The sequence below is a fragment of the Peromyscus leucopus genome, chromosome 1, assembly GCF_004664715.2.
Source record: "Peromyscus leucopus breed LL Stock chromosome 1, UCI_PerLeu_2.1, whole genome shotgun sequence".
Lineage (NCBI taxonomy): Eukaryota > Metazoa > Chordata > Mammalia > Rodentia > Cricetidae > Peromyscus > Peromyscus leucopus.
The window spans coordinates 77997757-78024615 of record NC_051063.1 but is presented as its reverse complement, the minus strand read 5'-3'; the positions used below and the strand labels follow the sequence as shown (position 1 = coordinate 78024615).

Sequence of the window (26859 nt, the reverse complement as noted above, 5' to 3'; positions counted from 1 at the left end):
CATTAGGATCCAATGCCAGGCCTTAGAGACATGAGATCTAACAGGAACGTATGGAGATTGGGATCCACTCACAGAACTTGGCATCTATGGAGAGGGGATCCACTCACAGAAGTTGGCATCTATGGAGAGGGGGTCCACTCACAGAAGTTGGCATCTATGGAGAGGTGATCCACTCACAGAAGTTGGCTTCTATAGAGGGGGGATCCACTCCCTGAACTTGGCGTCTATATAGAGAGGATCCATCTCAGAACTCGTCACCTGTGGAAAGGGTCACAAACAGAGCAGCATCTCTGGAGGGACAGTGACTAGTTGCAACTCAGAGCTGTAGCAGTCTCAACAGTGTGCTTACAGGTCACTGCAGTCTCAACAGTGTGCTTACAGGTCACTGCCTCTGGAAAGTCTCTGCCAGCGCACCTGTAGCCAGTGAACAGGAAGAAAGAAGACTGGAGACCCAAAGGGTAGTTTGGGCCAGCAACATGGCTCAGAGGAAAAAGACACTTGCTGCCAAAGCTTTATAATCTGAGTTCAATCCCCAGGACCCTTACAGTGAGAAGAGAGAAATGACTCCTACAGGTTGTATTCTGACCCCTGCACAGCATGAATGCACATGTGTATACACAGGTACACACAACATATGTGTGTTGTGTATGTATTTTTTTTTTATTTGAAGGTAGTCTCTCCTAGCCCCAGAACAAGTTTAAACCTCAAAACCAGCTGTAGCATTTTGTGTGGGAGAACTCCTGTGTGACAAGGCAAAACTGAGAAGTCCATCCTGGCAGGTGCTGTCTTGGAAGGGGCATATTGCTTGGGACTAAGATACTTTGGGGGCCTGGAAACAGGAAATGATCACAGTCAATTGTCCCCGGATTTCCCCAGCCTCAGCTCCTGGAACAGGGTGGCTGTATCAGGAGTTGTGGCTTAGGGGAAGGCTGGACAGATTCCATGAGAAGCTTGGCAGTGGTGGCCCCACCCTCCTTAGAGTAAGGTAACTCAACACTGGCAGCTCTGAGACAGGTCAGGGACATCACCCACCTTTTTCTTCACATGCAGTTTTGTAGGAAAGGGGGCTGGGTACTTCTGAGGGCAGAAGCTCCAGGACAGAGGCAGCAGGTGGTGTGAACTCCAGGACGGCCTCAGCCTTGCAGGTTTCTAGGTCACTCCATGGAGTCCCTCCTTCCTGCAGGAGTGTTTCATGCTCAGCGAGAGTAGAGGGGGCTAAGACGGGCCCTCTGATAATGTTTCAGTCACTGGGGAACACACTTGGGCTTAGACCCCAGCAACCCTGAAGTATACAAATGGGGGATCTGGGATGGGATGAGACTCCAGTCTCTCCTAGTACACAAAGAAGGGAGGTCTCTGAGGAGCATTAGCTCTGCTGAGCAGTTGACCTTTGCATAGTCTGGGCTCAGCACCAGTTTAAACAGGATAAAACAGGAAATCTCCAAGTAACTGCCTGCTCTCCTGTCTAGTGGGCGCCATTCCAAACCCAGGACATTTTCTTTCCCTCGGCCTTGTGTTCCCCTCTTTCTGTACTCCGGGTAAGTTTATTTTATTTTATTTTATGTTTGGTTTTTCGAGACAGGGTTTCTCTGTGTAGCTTTGTGCCTTTCCTGGAACTCACTTGGTAGCCCAGGCTGGCCTCAAACTCACAGAGATCCTCCTGGCTCTGCCTCCCGAGTGCTGGGATTAAAGGCGTGCGCCACCACCGCCTGGCTTATTTTATTTTTGAGAGGTGTTGTGTAGCATGGGTCGAGGATGGTCCTGAGTTCTTGATCCTTCTGCCACTACCAAGTGCTGGGATCGAGGCATGTGATACCACCCCCAGTTTGATCTTGTTTTTTAAAGTATAGGGATTTTGTTGTCGTTCCTTATGATTCTAATTCTGCTCATGTACTCTTCTTTATTGTGCATTTATTTTATAGTTTGCTGTCTCCTCTCCTGCTCCCTAACAAGCTTCTCTTGTTTCTTTGTTTAACTATAGAATCTAATTTCTTTTTTCTGAGCCTCCTTCCTTTATTTCACTCAATTCTTGTTTCAACCTTTACCCATTTATTTTATGGTGTTTTGAGACAATCTCTCTATTATGTGTTCCTGGCTGTCCTGGAACTAGATATGCAGTGCAGGTCGGTCTCAAACTGAGAGCTGCCCACCTCAGCCTCCTGAGTGCTGGGATTAAAGCAAATAACACCACGCTCAGTTACACATTTTTGGCAGGTTATTTTCTCTACTTATTGTTGGTATCATAGTTGACTTCAGTAGATTTAAAGTGCTTTCTCTTTTCCCCAGAGACAGGGTTTGTCTTTGTATCAGCCCTAGATGTCCTGGAACTCTCTCTGTAGACCAGACTGACCTCAAATTCTTAGAGATCCACCTGCTTCTGCCTCCTGGGTGCTGGGATTAAAGGCATAGGCTACAAGGCCTGGCTAAAATGTGTTGGTATATCTGGTTTGACTTCCTACTGTTGTTGATTGGGTGTTCAACTGTTTATTATTTTTCTGTGGAATACTGGAAATTGAGTCTTCAGATGGACGTCACATCTGTCCCAACAGACTCACAGATCATAACAAAGGAACTTCAAAAACTATGTAGCATGGTCCCTGAAAGGAATATAACACCTTAACTGCCAAATCCAAGATACTGAAACTGGTAAAGAGCTGGAGGAAGAATTCAGAATTGAGTATAGCAATAGCTGAGTGGATAACAGCACTTGATTTTTTTCTGGAGGATCTGAGTTCAATTCCCAGCACTTACAATTAGCTCAGGAGGTGTGATGTTTTGCTCTCTGTGGACACTTGCACTCATGAAGACACACATTCCTACTCATAATTGTTTTTAATCTTTAAATATATATATATATATATACATATACATATATATGTGTGTGTATATATATATATGTGTGTGTGTGTGTGTGTGCGTGAATTGAAAAGTTAAGTTGGGAGTGGTGGCTATATGGTGTATTTAATTAAAGAATTAAGTTTACTTGTAAAATTAATGACTTCAAAGAGAACACAAAGAGACAAATTAAGAAAATAATTAAAAATGGACGAAGTTAGTGGGACCAGCTGTATCAGCCCCTTTTATGTGGAGGAGCTCTGAGGAAACTAAGGGACTTGGCTTTTCCTGCCTCCCTTCCAGCCATTGGTGTTAGTACACTTGGATGGATTCATCTCCCCACCTAGGTCTTCCAGGTCCCAATTTAAAAAAAAAAAAAAGAAAGAAAAGAAAAGAAAGTCCTGTCCCAAGTCCCTGCTAAGGCTGCTTCCAAGCCTTCTCCATCTGGTCTTGGTCTGGGCTGCCACCACCCATGGAGCCCCCAGACCACAGGGTGGCCCGCTGCCAGCCCTCTAGGAGGGTGATAGTGCTCAGGGTTTCAGTTCCCGAGCAGTTGGACACACCTCTCCTCCTTCTAAGCACCCCAGATTTCAAAGACATAAACTTCTGGCAGGCTCTACGTGCCTCCCGGGAAGCCGTGTTGAGTCTTGCTCCAAACCTAGAATGCTGTTTGCTGGCCCATGGAAGCCAACCCAGTGGAGTTCGGATCTCCTTATCCTTAGGTTTGATGTGACCACACTTGCCCCTGGGTAGGGCTGCTCAGTCACAGGTAATGGGAACATTTGGGTGTCTTCTTCAGGGAAGATATTGCCAAACAGTTGTTCAGCGCAAAAAGGGTGCCAAGGCCAGAGTAAAGGAACAGGTCCACCTGTTCCGCCTTAGGGAACTAGGGAGCTATGGGGAAGGGGACTTACAGGAGCCTAGGTGACAAGGCAGCACAGGTGTCTCCAGCTGCTGGTCCCTTGCCCCAGCAGTAGGTACTGTGGATAGCCTCATGGAGGCCTGGTGCCATTAGGGGTTTGAGCCTCCTGCCCCTGTTAAGCTTCACTAATGTTCTGAGTCTTAGGAGCTTCAATCTTCCCTTGAGAAGGGAATTTCAAGACACAGTTTCATTTAGCCCAGACTGGCCTCACATGGCTCTGCAGTTGAGAATGACTTTGAACATGGATCCTCCTGCCCTGATATCCCAAGTGCTAAGATTACAGGTATGGACCCCCATGCCCAGCTTCATTGATTTATGACTGGTATACAGCCATAAGTTTCCTCCTGCGTTGTCACAGTGATGTCGTTAAACATTTTTCTCACATGGTTCTCTCTCATATTCCCCTCCTGTGTCTCCCCCACAACCAGTTCCCTTCCTTCCCCCAGTTGATCCCAACCTGGCTTTTCCTTATCTTTTGTTATTGTTTGCTTTTCTAGACAGGGTTTCTCTGTGTAGCCCTGGCTGTCCCGGAACTTGCTCTGTAGATCAGGCTGGCCTCAAACTCACAGAGATCTGCCTGCCTCTGCCTCCTGAGTGCTGGGATTATAGGCATGTGCCAACACCTCAGGGTTAGAAACAATGACGTTTCAAGGAATAATTCCAACAAAACACCCCCCTTCTCTATTATGCCGAAGGTGTGGCAAAGGCAGACATTGGACTAATGAATGGAGATCAGCAATGGACAGACAGACAAGGTAATCCCTTGCCTTTGCTGTAGGGAAACTCTCCAAGGTCCTCTTGCAGGCCCCCATGTCAAATTCTGTTCAGTCCTTTCCTGCCATCATGGAAGAAACTCATTCCCAGAGCAATTAAAGGACCTAATACCTATTATGAAAAACCATACTGCTATGGATAATAGAACAGCTATAGAAGAGAGTACAGAAAATCAGGAGAAACCATGAATCAAAATTGATAAAGATTTGATTTAGTAACTCCCCAGAGTTAGGGTTGGGGAAGGATTTTTTTTTTCATCTTTTCAGGAAAAATAAAAACAACCATATTAAAGAATTTGAAGACATTAGGACAAATAAGCATCCAAAGAAGAAGGGAGAACTACCTCAAAAAAATCAGCAAGAAAAGGGATAATCTGACCTAATGAGATCTCTGAAGTCTCCAAAAAGATCATGAGATCCAATGACGAAGATTCCACATGGACTATGATAAAGACATCCAACTGACAAACACTGCCTAAAGATTGGCTCTGGACTATAAACTGCTCAGGACAATTTTCAGACATCTAGCTGAAATGATCAACGCTCACACACTACTATAGCCAGGACTTGAGACAAGCCCTGCACTTCCCCATTATGCAGAGACTGGACAACAAATGATACAGCTACCTCTCCTGTGATTTGACGATTAACCCCAAATTTTTCTTTTCAGGATCCCTCAAAGATGCCTTCGCCCTCACATGGCAGGAAGTAAATTGAAGAACAGGACCTACACATTGCAGAGAGGAGGGGTGGGTGGTTGTTGGTTGTTTGATGAGTTGTGGATATTTGTCATTGTTTTGGTGGTTGATTAAGTGGTTATTGGTAATGGTCAGGAAAAAAGCTAAACTAAGGAGGTTAGATACAGGATTCTTGTTTGGAAAAAAAAAAAGGAAAAGAAAGAAAATGAAGGTATAGATATGAGAAGACAAAAATGTAGATTACTGCATCTACTTTTAGAAAGCAACTACTAGTTTTAAATACTTTACATTGGGTTAGATTTTTGTATATTGTATACAAATTTTGTATATTGATACAAATTTGAGATTAATTTTGTTAAAAAAATACAGTATGTATACTTCTAATCTCATTCAAGGTACTGTACCTTTACAGCTCATTTAACAGTGTAATGCAAATTGCTATTCCTTGAAAGTTATTACTAACTAATTAGGATATAAAAGAACGCAAGTTAGTATTTAGTCACCTATTACAATTGAACATGTAGTTAGGTTAGGTAAGTGTTTAAGGTCAAAAAGAGTTATATTGTAGATAAACAGGTCATCTTCAAACACTTCAGAGATCTACAGAATATGGATTTTAAGATGGTTTAATAACCTAGATTCTTTTTTTTTTTATATATATATATATGACTTTGAGACTTGTCTGCTCTCGGCAGTACCAATCCACTTCAGGGAAGATGATGGGCATCAAAGAAACTCCATATGGAGTTTATTTTCTTTATGGCAAAAGTTACCACTGGCAAGAAAGTGCCCTTGCCTTACCTGCTGACAGTATGCTGTCCAAAATAGGACAGAAAAGAGAGGATGCCGAACCTTGCCAAGACAAGGTAGGGAAGCCCTTTAGAAAATCCTGCTTCACAGATGAGTCTGTCAGATATGTTAGGCCTGTAGACAAAGATGGATGCCCAACGTTGCAAAGAAATCTTGGGTGAGTGTCCAGGCAGCCAGTTGTTTCTGTCATTTCTCACAGTTTTTGGAAGTCAAAACTTGTTTGAACTTCTTGCTTACTTAGGTAATATTATTTCCTTCTCGGGTCTCTGAGGGAGTTGAAGATTAGATAGTTATAGTTATTGTTTTCCTTGTTATCAAATCCAGAAAAGAACCTCACTGAAGATGTGTAAAGTGTATAACTTTGGAGACATCAAGAGATAGTTTTCGGTTGGAATACAAGTTAGGACAGAAAGTGAATGAAGTGCAGCATTTTGGACTCATGGAAATAGGATAAATGATGGAGTATCTTCTCCGAATCTGTGAAATGTTAAAGGGCGGGTGAATGAGTGCCCAGCTGAAGAGCTCCCGCACATCCACGCCTTTGAGCAGAAAACTCTGACCCCAGAGCAGTGGACCCCAGAGTGGCAGAAATGAGCGGCCCAGACACGAACAGCCATTAAGTTGTAAATCGGGACCAGCTGTATCAGCCCGTTTTATGTGGAGGAGCTCTGAGGAAACTAAGGGACTTGACTTTTCCTGCCTCCCCTCCAGCCATTGGAACTAGGACAATTGGATGGATTCCTCTCCCCACCTAGGTCTTTCAGGTCCCAACTTAAAAATAAAATAAAATAAAAATAAAGAAAGTCCTGTCCCAAGTCCCTGCTAAGGCTGCTTCCAAGCCTTCTCCATCTGGTCTTGGTCTGGGCTGCCACCACCCATGGAGCCCCCAGACCACAGGGTGGCCCGCTGCCAGCCCTCTAGGAGGGTGATAGTGCTCAGGGTTTCAGTTCCCGAGCAGTTGGACACACCTCTCCTCCTTCTAAGCACCCCAGATTTCAGAGAAGACATAAACTTCTGGCAGGCTCTACGTGCCTCCCGGGAAGCTGTGTTGAGTCTTGCTCCAAACCTAGAATGCTGTTTGCTGGCCCATGGAAGCCAACCCAGTGGAGTTCAGATCTCCTTATCCTTAGGTTTGATGTGACCACACTTGCCCCTGCGTAGGACTGCTCAGTCACAGGTAATGGGAACATTTGGGTGTCTTCTTCAGGGAAGATATTGCCAAACAGTTGTTCAGCGCAAAAAGGGTGCCAAGGCTAGAGTAAAGGAACAGGTCCACCTGTTCCGCCTTAGGGAACTAGGGAGCTATGGGGAAGGGGACTTACAGGAGCCTAGGTGACAAGGCAGCACAGGTGTCTCCAGCTGCTGGTCCCTTGCCCCAGCAGTAGGTACTGTGGATAGCCTCATGGAGGCCTTGTGCCATTAGGGGTTTGAGCCTCCTGCCCCTGTTAAGCTTCATGAACCTTCTGAGTCTTAGGAGCTTCAATCTTCCCTTGAGAGGGAATTTCAAGACACAGTTTCATTTAGTCCAGACTGGCCTCACATGGCTCTGCAGTTGAGGATGACTTTGAACATGGATCCTCCTGCCCTGATATCCCAAGTGCTAAGATTACAGGTATGGACCCCCATGCCCAGCTTCATTGATTTATGACTGGTATACAGCCATAAGTTTCCTCCTGTGTTGTCACAGTGATGACGTTAAACATTTTTCTCACATGGTTCTCTCTCATATTCCCCTCCTGTGTCTCCCCCACAACCAGTTCCCTTCCTTCCCCCAGTTGATCCCAACCTGACTTTTCTTATCTTTTGTTATTGTTTGCTTTTCCAGACAGGGTTTCTCTGTGTAACCCTGGCTGTCCTGGAACTTGCTCTGTGGACCAGGCTGGCCTCGAACTCACAGAGTTCTCCCTGCCTCTTCCTCCTGAGTGCTGGTATTATAGGCATGTGCCAATACCTAAGGGTTAGAAACAATGTTTTTTCAAGGAATAATTCCAACAGAACAGCCCTCCCTTCTGGATTATGCAGGAGGTTTGGCAAATCAGACATTGGACTAATGAATGGAGATCAGCAATGGACAGACAAGGTAATCCCTTGCCTTTGCTGTCAGCAATCACCCAGAGGGGCCTTTCACATGCCCCCATGTCAAATTTGGTTCAGTCCTTTCCTTCCATCATGGAAGAGACTTCTTCCCAGAGCAATTAAAGAACCTAATGCCTTTTATGATAAATCACACTGCTATGGATGATAGAACAGCTATAGAAGAGAGAAAAAATCAGGAGAATCCATAAATCAAGATTGATAAAGATTCGATTTAGAAACTCTCCAGAGTTAGGGTTGGGGAAGGACTTTTTTTCGTCTTTTCAGGACAAATAAAAACAACCATATTAAAGGTTTTAAAGACATTAGGACAAATAAGCACCCAAAAAAGGGATAACTAGCCCCCCCAAAAAAAATCCAAGAAAAGGGATAATCTGACCTAATGAGATCTCTGAAGACTCCAAAAAGATCATGAGATCCTATGTCTTTGATTCCACACGGACTATAATAACGCCATTAAGCTGACAAACACTGCCTAAGGACTGGCTCTGGACTACATACTGCTCAGGACAATTTTGAGATGGATATCTGAATGATCAAGCCTCACACATTACTATAGCCAGGACTTGAGACAAGGCCTGCATTATGCAGAGACTGAACAACAAATAATACAGCTACCTCTCCCATGATTTGACAGTTAACCCAGCATAGGACTGACACCTACTGTAGATGTAACCATCTTATTAAATAAGAAACACAGAGCCAAATGCAGAGTTAAAAGCCCAAGAGGTCAGAGCAGTAGCTGAGAGCTGAGACCAAGACCGCCTTACCACCCACTGCCGATGCCGTCCTTCCCCTGAGCAAGAGACCTACTTCCTGTATGTCTGTCTTTTTATTGACTTTCTGTTCTGCCTTCTCATTGGTAGTAAACCCAACCACATGACCTCATCACTGCCTGTCTATACAGACCTCCAGGTCTCTATGGTTGGTATTGAGATTAAAGGCGTGTGTCTCCATGCTGGCTGTATCCTTGAACATACAGAGATCTGTCTGTCATGTGATTTGGATTAAGGGCGTGTGCTACCACTGCCAGACTTCTGCTATGGCTTGCTATTAGCTCTGACCCTCAGGCACTTTTATTTATTAACATACAAATCACATTTGAAAACACATTTCAGCACAAATAAAATATTACCATGTGTACTCCAAGATAAGGGCAGATCTTGCTCTCTGCTGAGCTGTGCTGAGGTCCTGAGCCAGGAGGTAAGATGGGAGGTGCTGTCTGGGGTGGGGCTGGGATAGGAATGGGATCAGGGTCAGGACAGGACCAGGTTCCTGAGGGTCCTGCCTGTGGGACCCAGGAGGTGGTAGCAGGCAGCCTCACCTCCTTCATGTCTTCATAGAAGAGATAGAGAACAGGGTGGGTGTGTGCCAGCTCCCACCACTCCTTCACGTGCTGGAACCACGACCCATAGGACACTGGGGACAAGACGGCACAGACACAGGCCTGTTAGCTCCAGCTCTGCCCCTGGGTCCAGCCCCCTCCTGACTACAGACTCAGATTCACCTTTCCCATCCATGAAGTTCTCCAGGAAGCTCTCCCAGGTGCCTGGATCAGGGTGCACCTTGGCCATGTTGTAGAAATGATAATAGGAGACAGCCACATCCTTTGGATTTCGAGCAAAATAAATCACCTGCAAGGGCAGAGGATCCCTAGTTCTGGTTCCTTCTGCTGTCCTGTCACCCTTCACAGGACCCAGTGAGGTGCCATACTTTCTAGCACTGGGGATTCTCAGCACTTCTTTTGGGGAAGGCAGAAGAGAACACAGGACTAGAAGTTGACTTGTTGAGATTTCATGGTATGTGCACCACTGACCTAAGATTTCACCTTTGATGCCAGAGTCCTGACTATTCCATGAACTATATTTTATCTGACTCCTTTATTGTCAACACAGCCACGTGGTAGGTCAGAGTTCCACCATCCCCTCTATCTCTGTCCTGTGAGCTTCTGTAGCTCACACTGAAGAATTCATTTTCCTTGTTACCTGAGCCCTGCCACAGTGACAGCCAGAGATCGTCCATCCAAGATGAAACCGGGCCGGGCGGTGGTGGCGCAGGCCTTTAATCACAGCACTTGGGAGGCAGAGCCAGGCAGATCTCTGTGAGTTCAAGGCCAGCCAGGGCTACCAAGTGAGTTCCGGGAAAGGCGCAAAGCTACACAGAGAAGCCCTGTCTGGAAAAACCAAAAAAAAAAAAAAGGGGGGGGGGGCTTGAGTAGTCCCACAATTCTCAGCAGAACAAACCAAAGCTAGAATGACCCCAGGAATCCTTGCATCCTCTCCCCTTTTCCCCCCTTTCGTCCCCCTCTCCCCCTCTTTCCCTTCCTCCCTCCTTTCCTTTATTTTTTTGTGTCTTTTTTTTGTTTTGTTTTTATTTTGTTTTTTTTTTTCAAGACAAGGTTTCTCTGTGTAGCTTTGGAGCCTGTCCTGGAACTCACTTTGTAGACCAGGCTGGCCTGGAACTGATAGAGATCCACCTGCCTATGCCTGCTGAGTGCTGGGATTAAAGGCATGTGCCACCACTACCTGGCTTCCCTGGCTTCTTGAAACAGGGTCAAAAACATCTCAGACTGGTCTTGAACTTATTGTGATCCCTTTGCCTCTACTTCCCATGTGCTGGAAGGTACCATCATAACTGGTGTTTCTTGTTTTTTGTTTTTACCTTGATCTTCTGATCCAGCAGACTCTAGGAAGCAAGGACAGGGGCAGATGCGTCTTAAGAAGCGGTGGGGCTGGTGTCTCTTCCAAAGATTCAAGACCTACAGTTGAACAGAGAACTTTGTTAAGAGGTCCTACCTCTCTCCACTTGTGTCTAGCACCCTAGTGCTCATACCTGAGGGAACTCCTGGGCATCTGAACTCAAGGAAGGGCACCCGGTCATAGATGGGGGCCCGGTGACACTTTTCTAGCTGGCCGTCCTGGTAGATCATGTCCAGGATCTCACTCATCCAGGTAGTACCAGGATGAAGGTAAGGAAGGCCCAGAGTCTGGACCTGCTTGCCAAAGTGAGGTCTATAAGACATTAGGGAAACCCTTGTGATAGTATTCTGAACCTCCTCTAGGAGAGACAACCCTTGGAAACAAGCCAGTGTCCTGACATCTTACTAAAGACTCCTTTAAGAAAAAACTCCCCTCCTTTGTTCTCTCTCTCTCTCTTCCCTCTTGCCAGAGGTAGAGCTCTCCTCCCTTCCCCCTCTCTCTCCCTCTCTTCTTCCTATCTCTGTTTAATAATAAACTTTCCTTGTGGACAATTGTCCTGCCCCACACTGCAGCCACAGTGTGGTCAAAACTGAGTGCTTTAGGTGGGGGGTCTTGGACAGGTGGCAACTTCAGCAGAGGAACTGCTGTAGCCTCCAAAAATGCAGAACTGGGCTTTTTGGTGCCTTCCCTTTGTTCAGAGACTCTGAGTGGGCGGGGCTTGGAGAAACAGGAATGGATATTTCTGGATCTTGCAGGAGGGAGCTGGAGGTCCCAACCAAACAGAAGGTAGTTGGGTGAACTAACACCATTATGAGTGGATGTGGATGATCCTAAGGGTTGCTTGAACGTTCAGGCTTAGGTTGTAGTCACAAAAATCTGAATTTGAACCCCATCTTTGCCACTTACTGCTTGTGGGCCTTGGTGATTTATTTCTCTAGATTCAGTTTCCCACAAGTACTAAATGAACAGTCCTTTGTGGGGTTATTAGGAAAATGACCTGAACAAAAGCAGTTGGCATGTGGTAGTGCTTAGTAAGGAACAGCTGTTCTCTCCCTGTTAGGTTTTCTGGAGAACGAGAACCAGTAGGATGCAGCACAGAGGTACATGAGAGAGAGTGTTAGCATGGGTTGGGTCACGGGGAATGGAGCTGAGAAGTCTGATGGGCTACCATCTACAAGCTGCAGGCCCAAGAAAGCCAAAGTAGGTCCAGTCTAAACCCAAAAGCCTGAGAACTGCAGTTTGGATGATAAGCATTTCTGGAAACACCCTCACAAACTCCCAGAAATAATGTTTTAATAACTGTAGGACAGCCAGCTTGACACATACAATTAGCCATTATATTTTATCTGGGACTCAAACCCCAGGCCTTGGGTAGGCTAAGCTGTGTTCACTGTCCAGCAGGACCCATGTGTTCTTTTTTTTTTTTCCCCTTTCAAGACAGGGTTTCTCTGTGTAGCCCTGGCTGTCCTGTAACTTTGTAGACCATGCTGACCTCAGGCTCACAGAGATCTGCCTGCCTCTGACTCCCAGATGCTGGGTTAAAGGCACCTGCTGCCACCACCTGGCAGCTCTGTGTTCTTTTCAATTGCTACATTGACCATGGGCATGCTGGTGATGGCTTCTGTGTAACCATAGTGATAGGCTGGTCAGTCAAGTAGCAGCTTACAGGAGACAAAATGTTTCTTCCATGATGTCCTTTCCTATGGAAAATGCTGAGTTTGCAACAAAACTTGAGTTTAGAGGAAGAGCTGGAATGTGATTTACTGGTGTTCCTGAGTTACTTACTTCTCACTTTGAGCAGCAGAGAACCATGCTTTCGCAGGGTCTTCCCCCTGCTCACCTGTCCACCCTGAACCTTCTCTCTGGTAGCTCAGTGGGGCCTTATCCTCTCTCTGGTTTTCTCACTCAGCAGGTAGCCTCTTTCCCACTAGTTCCTAAGGCTTTAGCAAAGCCTGGAGGTTGATTGTTCTTATATTTGTCCCAGTCATCTCTAATCCAAGCTCCTCCTGATTCACTGCATCCTATTATTCTAAATAATGCAAGATTTCTTTTTTTTTTTTCTGAACCAGAGTCTTATCAACCATTTTCAGAACCTACACTTTTGTGAGTGACCTTGAACTTGCTTTGTAGACCAGGCTGGCCTCAAACACAGAAACCTGCCTTCCTCTTCCTCCAGAGTGCTGGAATTAAAGGAACATGCCACCATGCCTAGCATTACTAGACTTTTATCTCTCTCAAGATTTACTTATAAGTATTTTAACTTCATGTATGTATGTGCATCATGTGCATGTCTGGGCCCCTCAGAGGTCAGTAGAGGATGTCTGATTTCTTGGAACTGGTGTTACAGTTGTGAGCCTTCTTGTGGGTACTGGAACTGAACCCAGGTCCTCTGCAAAAGCAGCAAATGCTCTTAACTGCTGAGCATCTCTCCAGCCCCATAATTAGACCTTTTGTACTTTTTGACATTTCAATTTTGAGGATAATCAGATTTGGAGAGTCTCACTATTTAATAGCCCCAGCTAACCTTGAATTCAAGTTACTCCTGCCCTGTCTCCAATATGTTGGGATTACAGGCATGCCATCATGGCTCTTTATACTTTTTTTTTGTACAGGGTCCACTATGTAGCTCTGGCTGTCCTGTAACTCAGTCTGTAGACCAGTGTGAGAACTCACAGAAATCTGCCTGCCTCTGCCTCCCACGTCCTGGGATTGAAGGTATTTGCCCCTACACCTGGCTTTTCTTTTCTGGCACATAATTCTTCTTCATGTGAAAATAAATAATCCTGTGGTGCTGAAAATACTGTTTAGAGGCTGGAGAGGTGGCTCAGCAGTTAAAAATACTTGTTCTTTTTTTTTTTTTCTGAAAGTAAATGTGGTGAACTTTATTTTACTAACATATTCCACTTAATTCAAAATATTTAAATATGCAATCAGTTTCCGAGTATGGAGAGGTGGCCCAGCAGCCAAGAGCACTCTCTTCTTGCTCTTACCTGATCAGTTTGCCATTTCCTACCCTGTAGTAAACCTTTTAATTTGGCTTCCTCAGTGCTTCTAGCCTCACTTTTTAACCCTAACATTCCTTTTAACGCTAAGGTCTGTTTTTACCATGCCAATAGCAAAACTGTAATTTTTATCATGAATTTTCATAGGTACATTATTTACAGTAGCCAAAAAGTTAGCACAAATCAAATATCCACCAGTTGACAAATTGATGGAATGTTGTATATCAAAATAATGGAATATTATTCAGCAGTAGGAAGAAATTAAGTGTAATGTAGGCAAATCTTAAAAACAAAAGAAAACAGAGTAGATGAGTGTTTGCCCAGGACTAGGGTGATTGGCATTATACACCCAAGTCAGTGTGGTTTTATATTCAGGGTTATACTTTTTTAAAATGGTTTTTCAAGACAGAGTTTCTCTGTGTAGCTTTGGCAACTTTCCTGGAACTCACTCTGTAGCCCAGGTTTGCCTGAAACTCAAAGAAATCCTCCTGCCTTTGCCTACCTAGTGCTGGGATTAAAGGCATGAGCGACCAACACCCAGTGATTATGCATGTTTTTAGCACAATTTCTCACCTGACAGAAAAAGCCATGTGCCCTTTTAATAGTCTCTTTCTGTTCTCACTATTCATTCCCTACTCAGATTTGCTTATTCTGGATATTTCTTATAAATGGAAACAAACAGCCGGACATGGTATACATGCCTGTAATCTTAGAACCCTGGAGCTTAAGGCAGAAGGATCATGAAAGTGAAGCTAGTCTGGGCTACATGAGAAGACTTTGTCTCAAAAAAATAATAATAATAATACAAAATAAAATAAATCTGTTGTGACTGCTTTTTTTTTGTTTTTTTTTTTTTGTTGTTTTTTTTTGTTTTTGTTTTTCGAGACAGAGTTTCTTTGTGTAGCTTTGTGCTTTTCCTGGAACTCGCGTTGGAGACCAGGCTAGTCTCGAACTCACAGAGATCCGCCTGCCTCTGCCTCCTGAGTGCTGGGCTTAAAAGTGTGTGCCACCACCACCCTGGCTCCCTAAGTTGTTTCTTTGTTTTTTTCTTTCTTTCTTTCTTTCTTTCTTTCTTTCTTTCTTTCTTTCTTTCTTTCTTTCTTTCTTTCTTTCTTTCTTTCTTTCTTTCTTTCTCTCTTTCTTTCTTTTTCTTTTTTTCTTTCTCTTGTTTCTCTCTCTTTTTTTCTCTCTCTCTCTTTCTTTCTTTCCTTTCTTTCTTCTTTCTCTTTTTTGAGACAGGGTTTCTCTGTGTAGCCTTGGAGCCTGTCTTAGAACTCACTTTGTAGACCAGAGCTCCACCTGCCTCTGCCTCCGAGTGCTGTGATTAAAAGTGTGCATTACCACCGCCTGGCCCCTTAGTTGTTTTTGATGAGGGTGTTTTTAATCCTAGCAATTGAAACTCTAACTAATGGGGCTGGAGAAAGGGCAAGGCAGTTAAGAGAACCTGCTGCTCTCCCAGAGGTCCTGAGTGCAATTCCCAGCAACCACATGGTGCCATCTGATGCCCTCTTCTGGTATGCAGGCTTACATGCAGGTAGAGCACTCGTATACATAAAATATATGAATAAACAAATAAATAAAAAGAAAAAAAATAAAAGGAACCCTAACTAAGAGAGATTGGTATTAGGAGTGGAATATTGCTGTGACAGACCTACATATATTGTTTTCAGGAGAATTATGGACTTAGGAACTTTGGGGCTGGAAAAGCAGTTGGGTGCTTATTGCTTCATGGGCTGTTTGTTCTGTGGAGCTTGGGAGATAAGGCATTCTGGAGAGATGCCAATGATGGAGGCCTGACTTGTAAAATTTGAGAGTCCCTCAAAGCCTTTCAGGACAGTTTGTGTAATATATTTGAATTAAGAATCTACGGTGTCTGGTCAGCTGAAGCTGAAGAATCAGAGACCAACCCACTAAAGTGGGACAATCAGTGCTGGTTAGCTGGAGTTGAGAAATAAGCAGTGGTTGATAAGAGACCAGCTTCAGAAACTGTGATCCAGAGAGAGCCAAGGCTGCATCTCCAGCTGGCAACCGAACTTGATACTATGTAAGAACCTCCCTGCATCACTGGTTGTGGTGGCATGAGAGCTTCAGAATTTGAAGGGATCCTGGAGAGCAGCCGAGGCCTGGCATGTGAGAAGCCATTGGTTAAGTGCAGCCTCAGCTGCAGTGGAAACTCTGGGATGGAAGGGGTCTTGGAGGGCGGCTGAGGCTTGGCACCGCGTGGCAGGGGCCCTGAAGAGAACCCCGGAGAGGCTATTGGTGCGGTGCCACCCAGTTGTAGTAGAGACACCAGCTTATTTGGAGGTGCCATGATCATGGGATGATTGCTAAGGACAGCAGCAGCTCTGGAATGGGGCTGGCCTGAGCCTTTGCACCAAGCTGTGTTCTGTGAAGGACAGGACTGGAGAGACAGCTGTGAATGGAAATGAGGACATGGCACTCCAGTGTAGTGCTGAGGAGAAGGATTGTAGTGTAGATAGGAGAGAGAATACGCCAGGGGCATCCGGAAGAATTCACATTGAACTAGATCATGAGAGGAGATGGGTGGGTGGTGGGGGGAGGGGGCCAAGAGGATTAAGAGAGAACCAAAAGAGCACGTGACCAAAATGGTGTGGTTATATAGGTACAAGAAGCTGGGAAAGGGAAGAGAAGTCCCCTGGGCTAGAGAGGTTTAAGGAGGGCCAAAGTGAGAAGTGCTGAGAAGCCACAGGTGCTGAGTGAGCCTGGAGTCCAGGCAGACACTTTGTGTGCTAATAGGCAACACAGTTAGCCATTTGTCCTGAGTTTCTTTGGGACCTAACCTTGCAGCCTTTTTGTTGATAATAAAAGGTGACATAATCTCCTGTGTACCTGATTCTTAGCTGAAATTGGGGTGTGGTAGTAGGGGCCCAGGGAGGTTGGAGTCAAGGCCCAGAAGGGAGAGAGAAGTGCATGCTGGGGTCACATCTGTTTCCATCACTGCCCAGGTCCTGAGGGACCACCTGGGGCTAGTGAAGTGCATGCCCCCTTTGGAGCAGCCTGGGATGCAGGTTCTGAATGAACGCTTGGACAGCTGGAGCATTGCAGGCAGTCTGGGAACAGTTTGCACTCTCCAGATGATGGAAACAGATGGGACAGATACAGAGTAGGGACAGAAGCTAAGTGTAGGGGAAAGTGTTTTATCTCAGGTGTACTTTTGAAACTTTCAGGCCCATAGTCCTGGTAGTTGGGGATGTGGAGGTAGTCCCAAGGCAGGCATTGGGTGTGTGTAGGGTGAGGGAAGAGATAGATATCCCACCCTTAGGAATAGGCAGTAGGCAGGGAGGCTTAGGCTGTTGGTTGACAGGAGTACTCACCTGGAGTCCGTTTGACCTGTGACAGGTAGGTACAAGTCATAGCTCACTGAAGTTTACATGAGCTTTTTTTTTAAAATTTACAAAAAGGGGTACAAGTTTTTGATGTATTAGCATTATCACTGTTGGTAATCTGTACTGAGATCCTCATTGTGTTTGTAAAGAGTTGAGTCATAGCAAAAGCTGTGGTTTGGGGTTTAAAGCGAGAACACTCTTTCTCCAGAGGGCTGGATGTGTAGATTGGACAGAGATGTTTTCAGCATAGTGAGAAGCACTTTTAAATCTCTACTTAGAAGACAACCAAGGACATTTACAGTTTTGAACTTGTGACTTGGTAACAGTCATTGCTTTACCAGGGCTGGATAAATAGCCTATCAGAACTCCACTGATTAATATTAAAACTCTGAACTTTAGAAATCTTAGTATAACAATAGCAAAGAAGAGAAGAAATCTGAAACCTTCCTCATTTTCGCATACCTTAAATCAGTTCCTCAGACCTTTATAGCTTGCATTTACACGCTTTACGTCACTTTGTTATACCCTCAGAACTTAAACGTTCACATCCTTAGACCTCTACAACTCTCACTTCTTTCTTAGATTCTCACAACTTACATAAATTTCAAACCTTTTTTTCCATCTAATCAAATACCATGAAACACAGGTGGTGGATTATTGAGAGCATTGTAAATAAAGCAAGTTCATTAAATAAAGGAATAATAAAAGTTTACACTGAAACCTGTTTTGTGAGTTTCTCTCTTTTAGTGTGAAGCAAGGTAAACTGTCTGCCTTTCTTAGCAGGGGACCTAGCAGCTCTAGAAAAGGGAGGCCTGATTTTTACTGATATGAACTGAACTCAACTGTCTTAGTTAGGGTTTCTGTTGCTGTGAAGAGACACCATGACCATGGCAATGGCAACCCTTATAAAGGAAAACATTTAATTGGGGTGACGGCTTACAGTTTCAGAGGTTTAGTCCATTATCATCATGGTGGGAGCAACGGGGGCTGGGAGTGTGGTGGCATGTAGGCAGACATGGTGCTGGAGAATTCTGTATCTTGATCCAAAGGCAACAGGAAGTGAACTGTCTCATGGGCATGACTTGAGCATATGAGTGGAGTCCTCAAAGCCTGCCTCCACAGTGACACCCTTCCTCCAACAAAACCACACTTACTCCAACAAGGCCACACCTCCTAATAGTGCCACTCCCTTTGGGGGTCATTTTCTTTCAAACCACAACATGGACTGACCAAGAAACTGTAGCCTTGGGAGGAGGAACTGGTTTGCTTGCATCTGTTAAACTGATAAAGCCACAGTTAGTCATCAGCATCATCACATCTGAGAAGGATAAGTTAGAGCAGGAAGTATAATCCAAATGGCCTCAATATCAATTAATGACAGAGACTTAACAGCTACTGGATGATTAACCTATGCTCCTGTGGTGATCTCAGTGGCTTTGTTGGGAGCAGAAGAAGTTGGTATTCGGCTGTCACACAGGACTGTGTTAAATCTTCAGCTGCCAGACCCAGAAGGTCTCAGTTTTTCCTGTGGAGGAGGAACTTGGAAACACTGACCTACTTTGGCAAGGCAGAGTAGAACAGTCAGCCCAACAGTGTTCACGGTTTGGGCAGGACCTGGCAGTGGATGAGGCATGGGCAGTTCTTTTTGTAGTGATTAGCATTAATACAATCTGTGTAGAGTCATCTGTGCCCCATCATCTCCTTTGGAGACCTCAGGGTCATTGCTAGGAGCTGGCATTTCTGTCTATTACAGGAAGCTTTTTTTTTTTTTTTTAAATTAAACACTTTAAATGCCATATTCAGCAGATCTCTGAAGAGTTTGAGGACCATTATCTATTAACACATTTCATATGGCTCATGAGTTTTCTGTGTTTCGTACACCATCTTTTAAGGACTACTCATGAGTTTTCTCATTTTTCACATACTGTCTGTGATAGACCTAAGATGTCAACACTAGATGTCAACACTCTGTCTTGTCCACTTCAAATGAAGTGATTTCATTGGCAGAAACCATGCAGGTTAATCTACAAAAACTGTATAATTGCACGAACCCATAAAGCATTGCAGTTACATAGTATTTTGGTCATTCGAATAGTCTTTTCTTCATGTTACTGGTGCTTTTAGAAATGACCTCTCTTGGAAAAAGGAGGAAACCCAATGAAACCAGTGAAACTGATGTACTTCCAGAAGTATTCAACGACAATCTATCAGATATTCCTAGTGAGGTTGAAGATGTGGATGACTGCTTTTGACAATGCTGGAGATAATTCTACAGATTCTACTGACAGTAAAATTAATAACTTGGAAGGAAACCCAAGGCAGCGGTGCTTTCAAGAGATTCCTACATTGACGAAGCTACTGATAATTTTTGGTCTTAATTGGCACACCACCAACTTACAAACATTTGAAGGTCATGCCGGGGTCACTATATTCCCTTCTCAGCGTGACTCTGTACCCTCTGTGACCAATCTCTTTTTTGGTGATGAATTTAATGTCTCATTTGGTGTTGAGTTGTTTGAGATGTTGTACAAAGAGCTGTCCAACCATCATGATCAAATTGCAGTGAAACTCAAAACACCATCTAGAACTCTGAAGTGGCCTCCAGATACACAGAAGGACATCAAGAAATTCCTTGACTTAATTATTCTGATGGGCCAAACAAGAAAATATAGCTTGGGAGACTATTGGTCAACAGATCCTTTGATATGCACCCCTATATTTCCACAGACAATGGGTCGCTATAGATTTGAGCAAATATAGACATTCTGGCATTTCAATGAGAATGCCAAAAAGGACAGTCTCTTGGGGAGACTTTTCAAGCTCCAACAGGATTATTTCCTGCATAAATTTCAAACAATATACAAACCAAAGCAACAGTTGTCTTTGGATAAGGGAGTGATTCCAGGGAGAGTGCATTTATAATTTCCCACGCACAACTTAATGGAAATAACAAAATATAATATATAAAAGATGTATTATGTATACAGCATTATGTCTGCATGTTGGTCTACACACCAGAAGAGGGCACCAGATCTCATTATAGATGCCTCTGAGCCACCATTAGGTTGCAGGGAATTGAACCCAGAACCTCTGGAAGAGCAGTCAATACTCTAAACCTCTAAGCCATCTCTCCAGCCCCACAAGACATTTTTGTTTAATTTTTTTAACCCTACATGCACGCACCCACACACTCACACGCACACCCCTTTTGCATAGTGTTTTTCTATAGAGCCCAGTCGGCAGTAATATACCTGTATTATTCTTTGAGCTCAACATCTTGTTTTTCAAGAGGCTGCTTGTCACCTCAGCGGGTTGTTCCCCAGCTCTCTCTGTTTCTTTGTTACACCCCCAATGCCTAGGAAGATGTTCTTCGGTGTGCATTTCACACACACTAAGAAGGGATCTCCTCTGGTACCAGATCATTTCTCATGATAAACCTTGTCTCTTGTCTTCATCCCACATGGTCTTCTACCTCTCTGAGCCCTTCTTAGAAAACGCTGAGCTTCTACTTATATTCCTCTGGGTGAGGTTATACAAAGAGTGGGCATGAGCCCATGTGTCCCTTCCCTCCTTAGGATCCCCGTTGTGCACCCTCAGCATCCTGTCCCATGAAAGCCTTTTCCTCCCTTTTCTTCCCTGTCCCAGTGCTAGGATGGAACCTAGGCCTGTGCACACTAGGCAAACACTACCACTGAGCTACACACCCAGTATTTGTTTTCTTTCCTCTTTTGAAATAAGTTTTCATGTAGCTTAGTCTGGCCTGGAATGTGGAGTTTTCCCCTGTGCTTCCTGAGTAGGTGGAATTGCAGGTGTCTACCACCATCCCTGGCACCAGATCAACCCTTCTAAGAGGCGCCTATTATACAAAATTCCAGCACCCTCCAAAAATAATTTTCCTCATCCCAAGTAAACCTGTATTTTAGATGTATCTGTCTTCAACTAGTCATCACTTTCTCTTTTTACCTTTTATTGTCATTTTTTAAATTTTTGTTAAGCAAAAACATTTTATTTTTATCATAATGCATTTACTTTACCTTGATAAAGTATTTTTTTAAAGTGATTTCTCTTTCTTCTCTAGTGAGAAAATAATGTCTCTGACTTGGAAATCATCTTCATGTAAAGTCTTATTTGAAGCAGAGTGGTAGTGCTTGGCTATCATTCTGGCCATTCTGCAGGCAAAGGCAAAGCTTTCAAGTGTAAGGCCAACTGTCACTTGCTTGCTGCATCCCTCCATCTCTGCCTCTCTGGTTATCTTTCCTTTGTGTACGTTTGTCTCTTCTTATAAGGACACAGTCGCTCCAGGTGACCGTCTCGTCTTACTTTTGACTTACGTCTGCAAAGACCGTTTCCAAATACATCATCTACATGCACCAAGGATTAGGTCTCCGTGAGTCAGAAATAGTTCAACCCACAGCAGACAATGACAGCTTTCCCGCATTTCTTTCCTCTCACCAGATGCCCGTCACAGGCTCGTCCCATGGCCCTCGTTTCTGCTGATTCCCGAATTGCAGAGCTTCTCACAGAGCTCCATCAGCTGATCAAGCAAACCCAGGTAAGAGCGAAGTGAAGCATGGGCTGTGGTGTTACGCTGTGAGGAGGATGGGCTTATGTTTAGAGAGACCTCCATGAGCTAAGATACCATAGAAGAGGCAGGAGGAGGAGACTCGACTGTCATTCCTGTGGGGTTTCTGTCCAGTACAAGATCTCACCTTTGTTTAACAGCGCTTTGAAGACAGATCACATACCACACAAGGCTGCTATTGAAAGTGCACAATTCAGTGATTTTTAGAAATTTAGTTGTATAACTGTCACCACAGTCAGTTTTAGAGCCCTACTCAAGGTAATCACTCCTCCTCCTCCACCCCAACTCCTCCTCCACCCCCAAACTCCTCTTCCTCCACCCCCAAACTCCTCCTCCACCCCCAAAGTTCTCTTCCTCTATCCCCAAACTCCAAGCAAACACAGATGTTCTTACGAGGTAGGACAGTCGAGGATTTAGAGTTAACTTCCAGGATCTGGTCAAAGGCCAAAGCACTTTAGAATGTGTGGGGTTTAGACAAGCCAGGTCTACTGAGTTAACCCTGTTCACCTTCTGCTGCCCAGATTACTACCCTGGCCCATGACCACATATTTCTGGGCTGCAGCTCAGCTGAAAACAAAGCCAGTCACCTTGCCTCGGTCCAGACAGATTACCATGCATTATGTATTAGAGTCTACCACCTTCTTCTGAGATAGACACAGGTGGTATTTAGCATAATTCTTACTGGTATTGACAGTGCTTCAGGACACAGCTTAGGTTGCTCTGTTACTGTGTAGTCATGATACGTCACTGTGTTACAAGTACCCTGGAGATGTCCATAGGCTACAGGAGTGAGGGTGGGAGGCTTTTGTCTCATGGCTTCTCTGGCCTCTGTCTGTTCACAATACCTAAGCTGCTCTGTTGGTTCAGTGTATAACCCCTTCTTTCCCCACGATGGATGGTTTTAGAGTTGCCTAGCATTTGTGCTGGTCCTGCCTGACTCTAGAGTCCCTCCCCATTTCTAATTGACTTCCATTCTTGGCGTTTTTCCTATAAGAGAACTCACGTTGATCATCTTATCCTAATTAACAAATACTTTTCCTCTGAATGCGGCTCCTCATTCATCATGTATTTGTCTTGTCCCACAAGGCATAGGCTGTCACCTGCCTCTTCCAAAGCCCTTTTCTGTCTGTGGGTCAATGTTGACTCTGCCACTCACGTTGCAGATGTATACTGATGACCTAGGTGTAGTCAGGGTACATGTTTCATTCCAGAATATGTACAGTGGCCGTTCTAGGACTAAAAAGGTGACAGTCACATGCACATTTATTTGTCCTGAGTGTAGTACCAAGGAACTGCATCTGCCAGGTGATATCTACTACTCTAATCTTTTTGTTTTCAGACTATTTTTCCTTTAAGATTATGGGTGAGTACCTGCATGTATGTTTGTTTACTACATGCATACATGGTGTCACGTGGCACTTGGCTCCATCCTGAGCACTGAATAAAATTTATAATCATTGGTTAGTTAACATTCTGAGCCCTGTCGTTGATGAATCCCACCGTGAACATCACAGAGCATTGACACAAACTTGGAGTATTGACCACTCACTGTGGCCTCTTACACAATAAAGACATTCTCTGAACATGACATGTGTGATGTAGCCACCAGTGTTTCATGTGTTTTCTCAAAAGTATAATTTAGTAAATGTTTGTTTTGTTTGCTTTGGTTTTTCAAGACTGGGTTTCTCTGTGTAACCTTGACTGTCCTGGAACTTGCTCTGTGGTCCAGGCTGACCTAGAACTCAAGAGATCTGCCTGCCTCTACCTTCCGAATGCTGGGATTAAAGCCCTGCGCCATCACTATCCAGATAAATACTTGGTTTTTTGTTTGTTTATTTTGTGTATGTGGGTGTTCTATCTGCATATACACCTACATGCTAGAAGAGGGCATCGAATCCCATTATAGGTGTTTGTGAGCCACCATGTGGGTGCTGGGAATTGAATTTTAGACCTCTGGAAGAGCAGCCAGTGCTGTTAACTACTTAGCCATCCCTCCAGCCTCAGTATATTTCTAAATCAGTAGCATAGTCAATACTATAATCAAGTGTTATTGAGTGTATATGATTGTATGTGCCCTGCTTGTATGTGACTGTCACTGAAGAGAATGTAATATGTGCATTACGACATTAAGTTGGCAGTGGTGCCTTGAGGCAGTAAAATTTGTTCAAATACTGTCCCAGGATTGTGACATATACAGACTTGTTGACTGAGATATCTGGGGTAATACCTATTTCTACTTAGAGTCTATAGTTTCTTGTATTTTCTTTGTTTTTTATTAATATTTGTGTATATATATATGGTATATATGTTTATGCAGTATGAATATATGTTTGTGTAGGTTCCTAGGCATGTGAGTGTGCATGTACATGGGAGAGAGTGAATATGTAGGCTAGTGGTTGATATTGGTTGTCTTCCTTGATTGTCCACCTTAGTTTTTGAGACAGGGTCTCTCACTGAACCTCGAACTTGACTTGGCTAGGCTGTTTGGCCAATGAGCTCCGAGGATCCAGCTGTCTCCCCGTTAACCTGGTGCCGGATTGCAGGCACATGCCACCATGTCTGACTCTCAGATGGGTGTTGGTAATCTAACTCAGATCCTCAAGCTTGGGCAACAGGTACTTAATTCACTGAACCATATCCATAGCTTCTCCTTTTTTGTTTGAAGCGAGGTCTCTCTCTAGCCTAGGCAGACCTGGAGCTCATTGTGTAGCTAAGGTGGCATCAAACTCACTACAGGATTGCTGCAGCCTCCTAAGTGGCAGGATTAGAGGTGCCAGCCACCACATACAACAGGACTGTGGTCTGCAGCATAGACTTGGTCTGGGGAGCCCAGTGGCCAAGAACCTATGCTGGCTCCTCACCGAGCACTCCTTTCTCCCTTCCCTGCCTAGCATCCTCCGCAAAGCGCTGGATAAGATAGCTGAGATCAAGTCTCTGTTGGAAGAGAGGCGGATCGGTGAGTGGGAGAAATGCAGGGCATTTCTTGACCAGACATGGTGGGGGCCTGGGGAAGCAGTCACGGCCCAGCAGGGAGCATGGCATATGATCTGGTGGGGTCACCCAACAGTTGTCGGAGACAGATTCAGAGCCAAGAGTGTGCCTAGTTCTCTGCCCAGACCCAGTCATTTTGCCCCAGCCTTCCCACTGCCCTTGCTCACTCTATCCAGGGCTGGTCATCTCTCTCCTTCCTACCGCTGCTCCCTGTATGGCGTGCCTTGGTGACAATCTGTCACTCTTTGTGCTCCAAAGCCAGCCACACATGTGAAGCTGCCTTAGCTCCCTGCCTTGTGGGTCCCCTCAGGTGCCCCCTCCTTGGCTTCCTGACTTCTGTCTTGCCCCAGATGCACCTCTTCACCCTTTAGCGTCATCACGGGACCATTTTTGTTTGTTTTCAGTTGAAGAGTGTGGTGAGCCATGGCTGGTGGGTCCAGTGATCCCCACAAGATAATTTGTGCCCCTTTCACTGAAATTACATACACTAGTAGAAAGGAGATCAACCTAAGCACCTCATTCCAGGAATTTTCATTGACCCAGCACATTCACATATCCAGCACCCTGATCAGGAAATGGAATGTAGCCTGCTTCCTGGAAACCCTCCTTTTTAGTTCTTCTCCATGATGGTGGCCACTGTCCTGACATCTCACCCGTTTGAGAGTTAGGCCTGTCAGTTCCCACCCTTAGATGTCTGTTCAGAAGGGGCGTGGATGGTGTTGGGATGCTGGTATCAAGTGCTCCAGCTCAGAGCAGTTGCTGGGGTGTGACTGGGTCAGGTACCATCCACGTGGCCTCAGGGGTTCACTTGCTTCCCACAGCGGCCAAGATCGCAGGTCTCTACAATGACTCGGAGCCCCCACGGAAGACCATGCGCAGAGGGGTGCTGATGACGCTGCTGCAGCAGTCAGCCATGACCCTGCCCCTCTGGATCGGGAAGCCTGGTGACAAGTGAGGGCAGGAACTAGCCAGAGAGGGCTGGTGTCAGGGGGCCAGACTAACAGGCTTTCTCTCCTAGGCCCCCACCGCTCTGTGGAGCCATTCCAGCCTCAGGGGACTATGTGGCCAAACCTGGAGACAAGGTGGCTGCTAGAGTGAAGGCTGTGGATGGGGATGAGCAGTGGATCCTAGCTGAAGTAGTCAGTTACAGCCATGCTACCAACAAGTGAGTGTGTGCCTGACTTTGCCTTCTCACCGCTCCGGCCTCTGCCGCCTGGGGGAGGACTCCCCCCCCCAAAGGCTGTGGGGGGTGCTCCCTCAAGCTGCTTCAGGCTCTTTTCATCCTCTCATCCTTCCTCCTGGATGCAGACTGTGCCCTTTGTCCCAGCACTGTCTCCCTTTTGTTTGCCCGCAGGTATGAGGTAGACGACATCGATGAAGAAGGGAAAGAGTGAGTGTCCAGACGGGGAGCAGTGGGGTCACCAAGCTTGGGGGAGAAGAAGCCTCCATTGGTCACGGCCTATATTGTTCCCCCAGGAGACACACCCTGAGCCGGCGGCGCATCATCCCACTGCCCCAGTGGAAAGCTAACCCTGAGACAGACCCCGAGGCCTTGTTTCAGAAGGAGCAGCTGGTGCTGGCCCTGTATCCCCAGACCACCTGCTTCTACCGTGCCCTGATCCACACGCCCCCACAGCGGGTAAGGAGCCGCCATAGAAAGCCTTTGATGGCACCAGAACCTGAAGGGTTGGTCCCATTAATCATTCTTCAGGATTCCTTCTTGCTATCTTCTTGTTCTTCTTCTCCTAAACACAGGCTCTCCTGGTAGCACCAGATCCCTTGTCTCCAGAGTAGAGAGGGAAGCAGGATAGACAAGGAGATCAGCTGGGACTCTGGGCCAGGAGAGGCTGCCCTGGCCTAGAAATGTCTTGACCAGCCCTTCCTGTGTGTCCTACAGCCTCAGGATGACTACTCAGTCCTGTTTGAAGACACCTCCTATGCAGATGGCTACTCCCCTCCTCTCAACGTGGCCCAGAGGTACGTGGTGGCTTGTAAGGAGCCCAAGAAAAAGTGAAGCTGGGGGCAGGCTAGAGTCTGCCCCTGCCGACCTCACGGGAGAAGGCAACAAAGGAGTTCCTGAAATCAAATAAATACTCTTCCCTCTCA

At 45.4% G+C, this 26859-nt stretch overlaps 1 protein-coding gene across 1 annotated transcript; it reads left to right on the top strand.

Annotated features, from left to right (window-relative positions):
- Positions 1-1404: 1404 nt before the first annotated feature.
- Positions 1405-26859, top strand: LOC114686663 (SAGA-associated factor 29-like). The gene is made up of 9 exons (XM_028861301.2): positions 1405-1538; positions 21636-21732; positions 24306-24377; positions 24571-24718; positions 25575-25704; positions 25772-25918; positions 26108-26143; positions 26230-26392; positions 26651-26859. The coding sequence occupies exons 2-9, from the start codon at positions 21658-21660 to the stop codon at positions 26765-26767; spliced, it is 888 nt and encodes a 295-aa protein (XP_028717134.1). The 5' UTR covers positions 1405-1538; positions 21636-21657; the 3' UTR covers positions 26768-26859.

Bases quoted from the DNA above. Each gene is read 5' to 3' on its own strand.
- LOC114686663 (XM_028861301.2), top strand. From the start codon at position 21,658: ATGGCCCTCGTTTCTGCTGATTCCCGAATTGCAGAGCTTCTCACAGAG. The intron at 24,719-25,574 runs GTGAGTGGGAGA...TGCTTCCCACAG, and splicing joins GTTGGAAGAGAGGCGGATCG to CGGCCAAGATCGCAGGTCTC. The intron at 26,393-26,650 runs GTAAGGAGCCGC...TGTGTCCTACAG, and splicing joins TCCACACGCCCCCACAGCGG to CCTCAGGATGACTACTCAGT.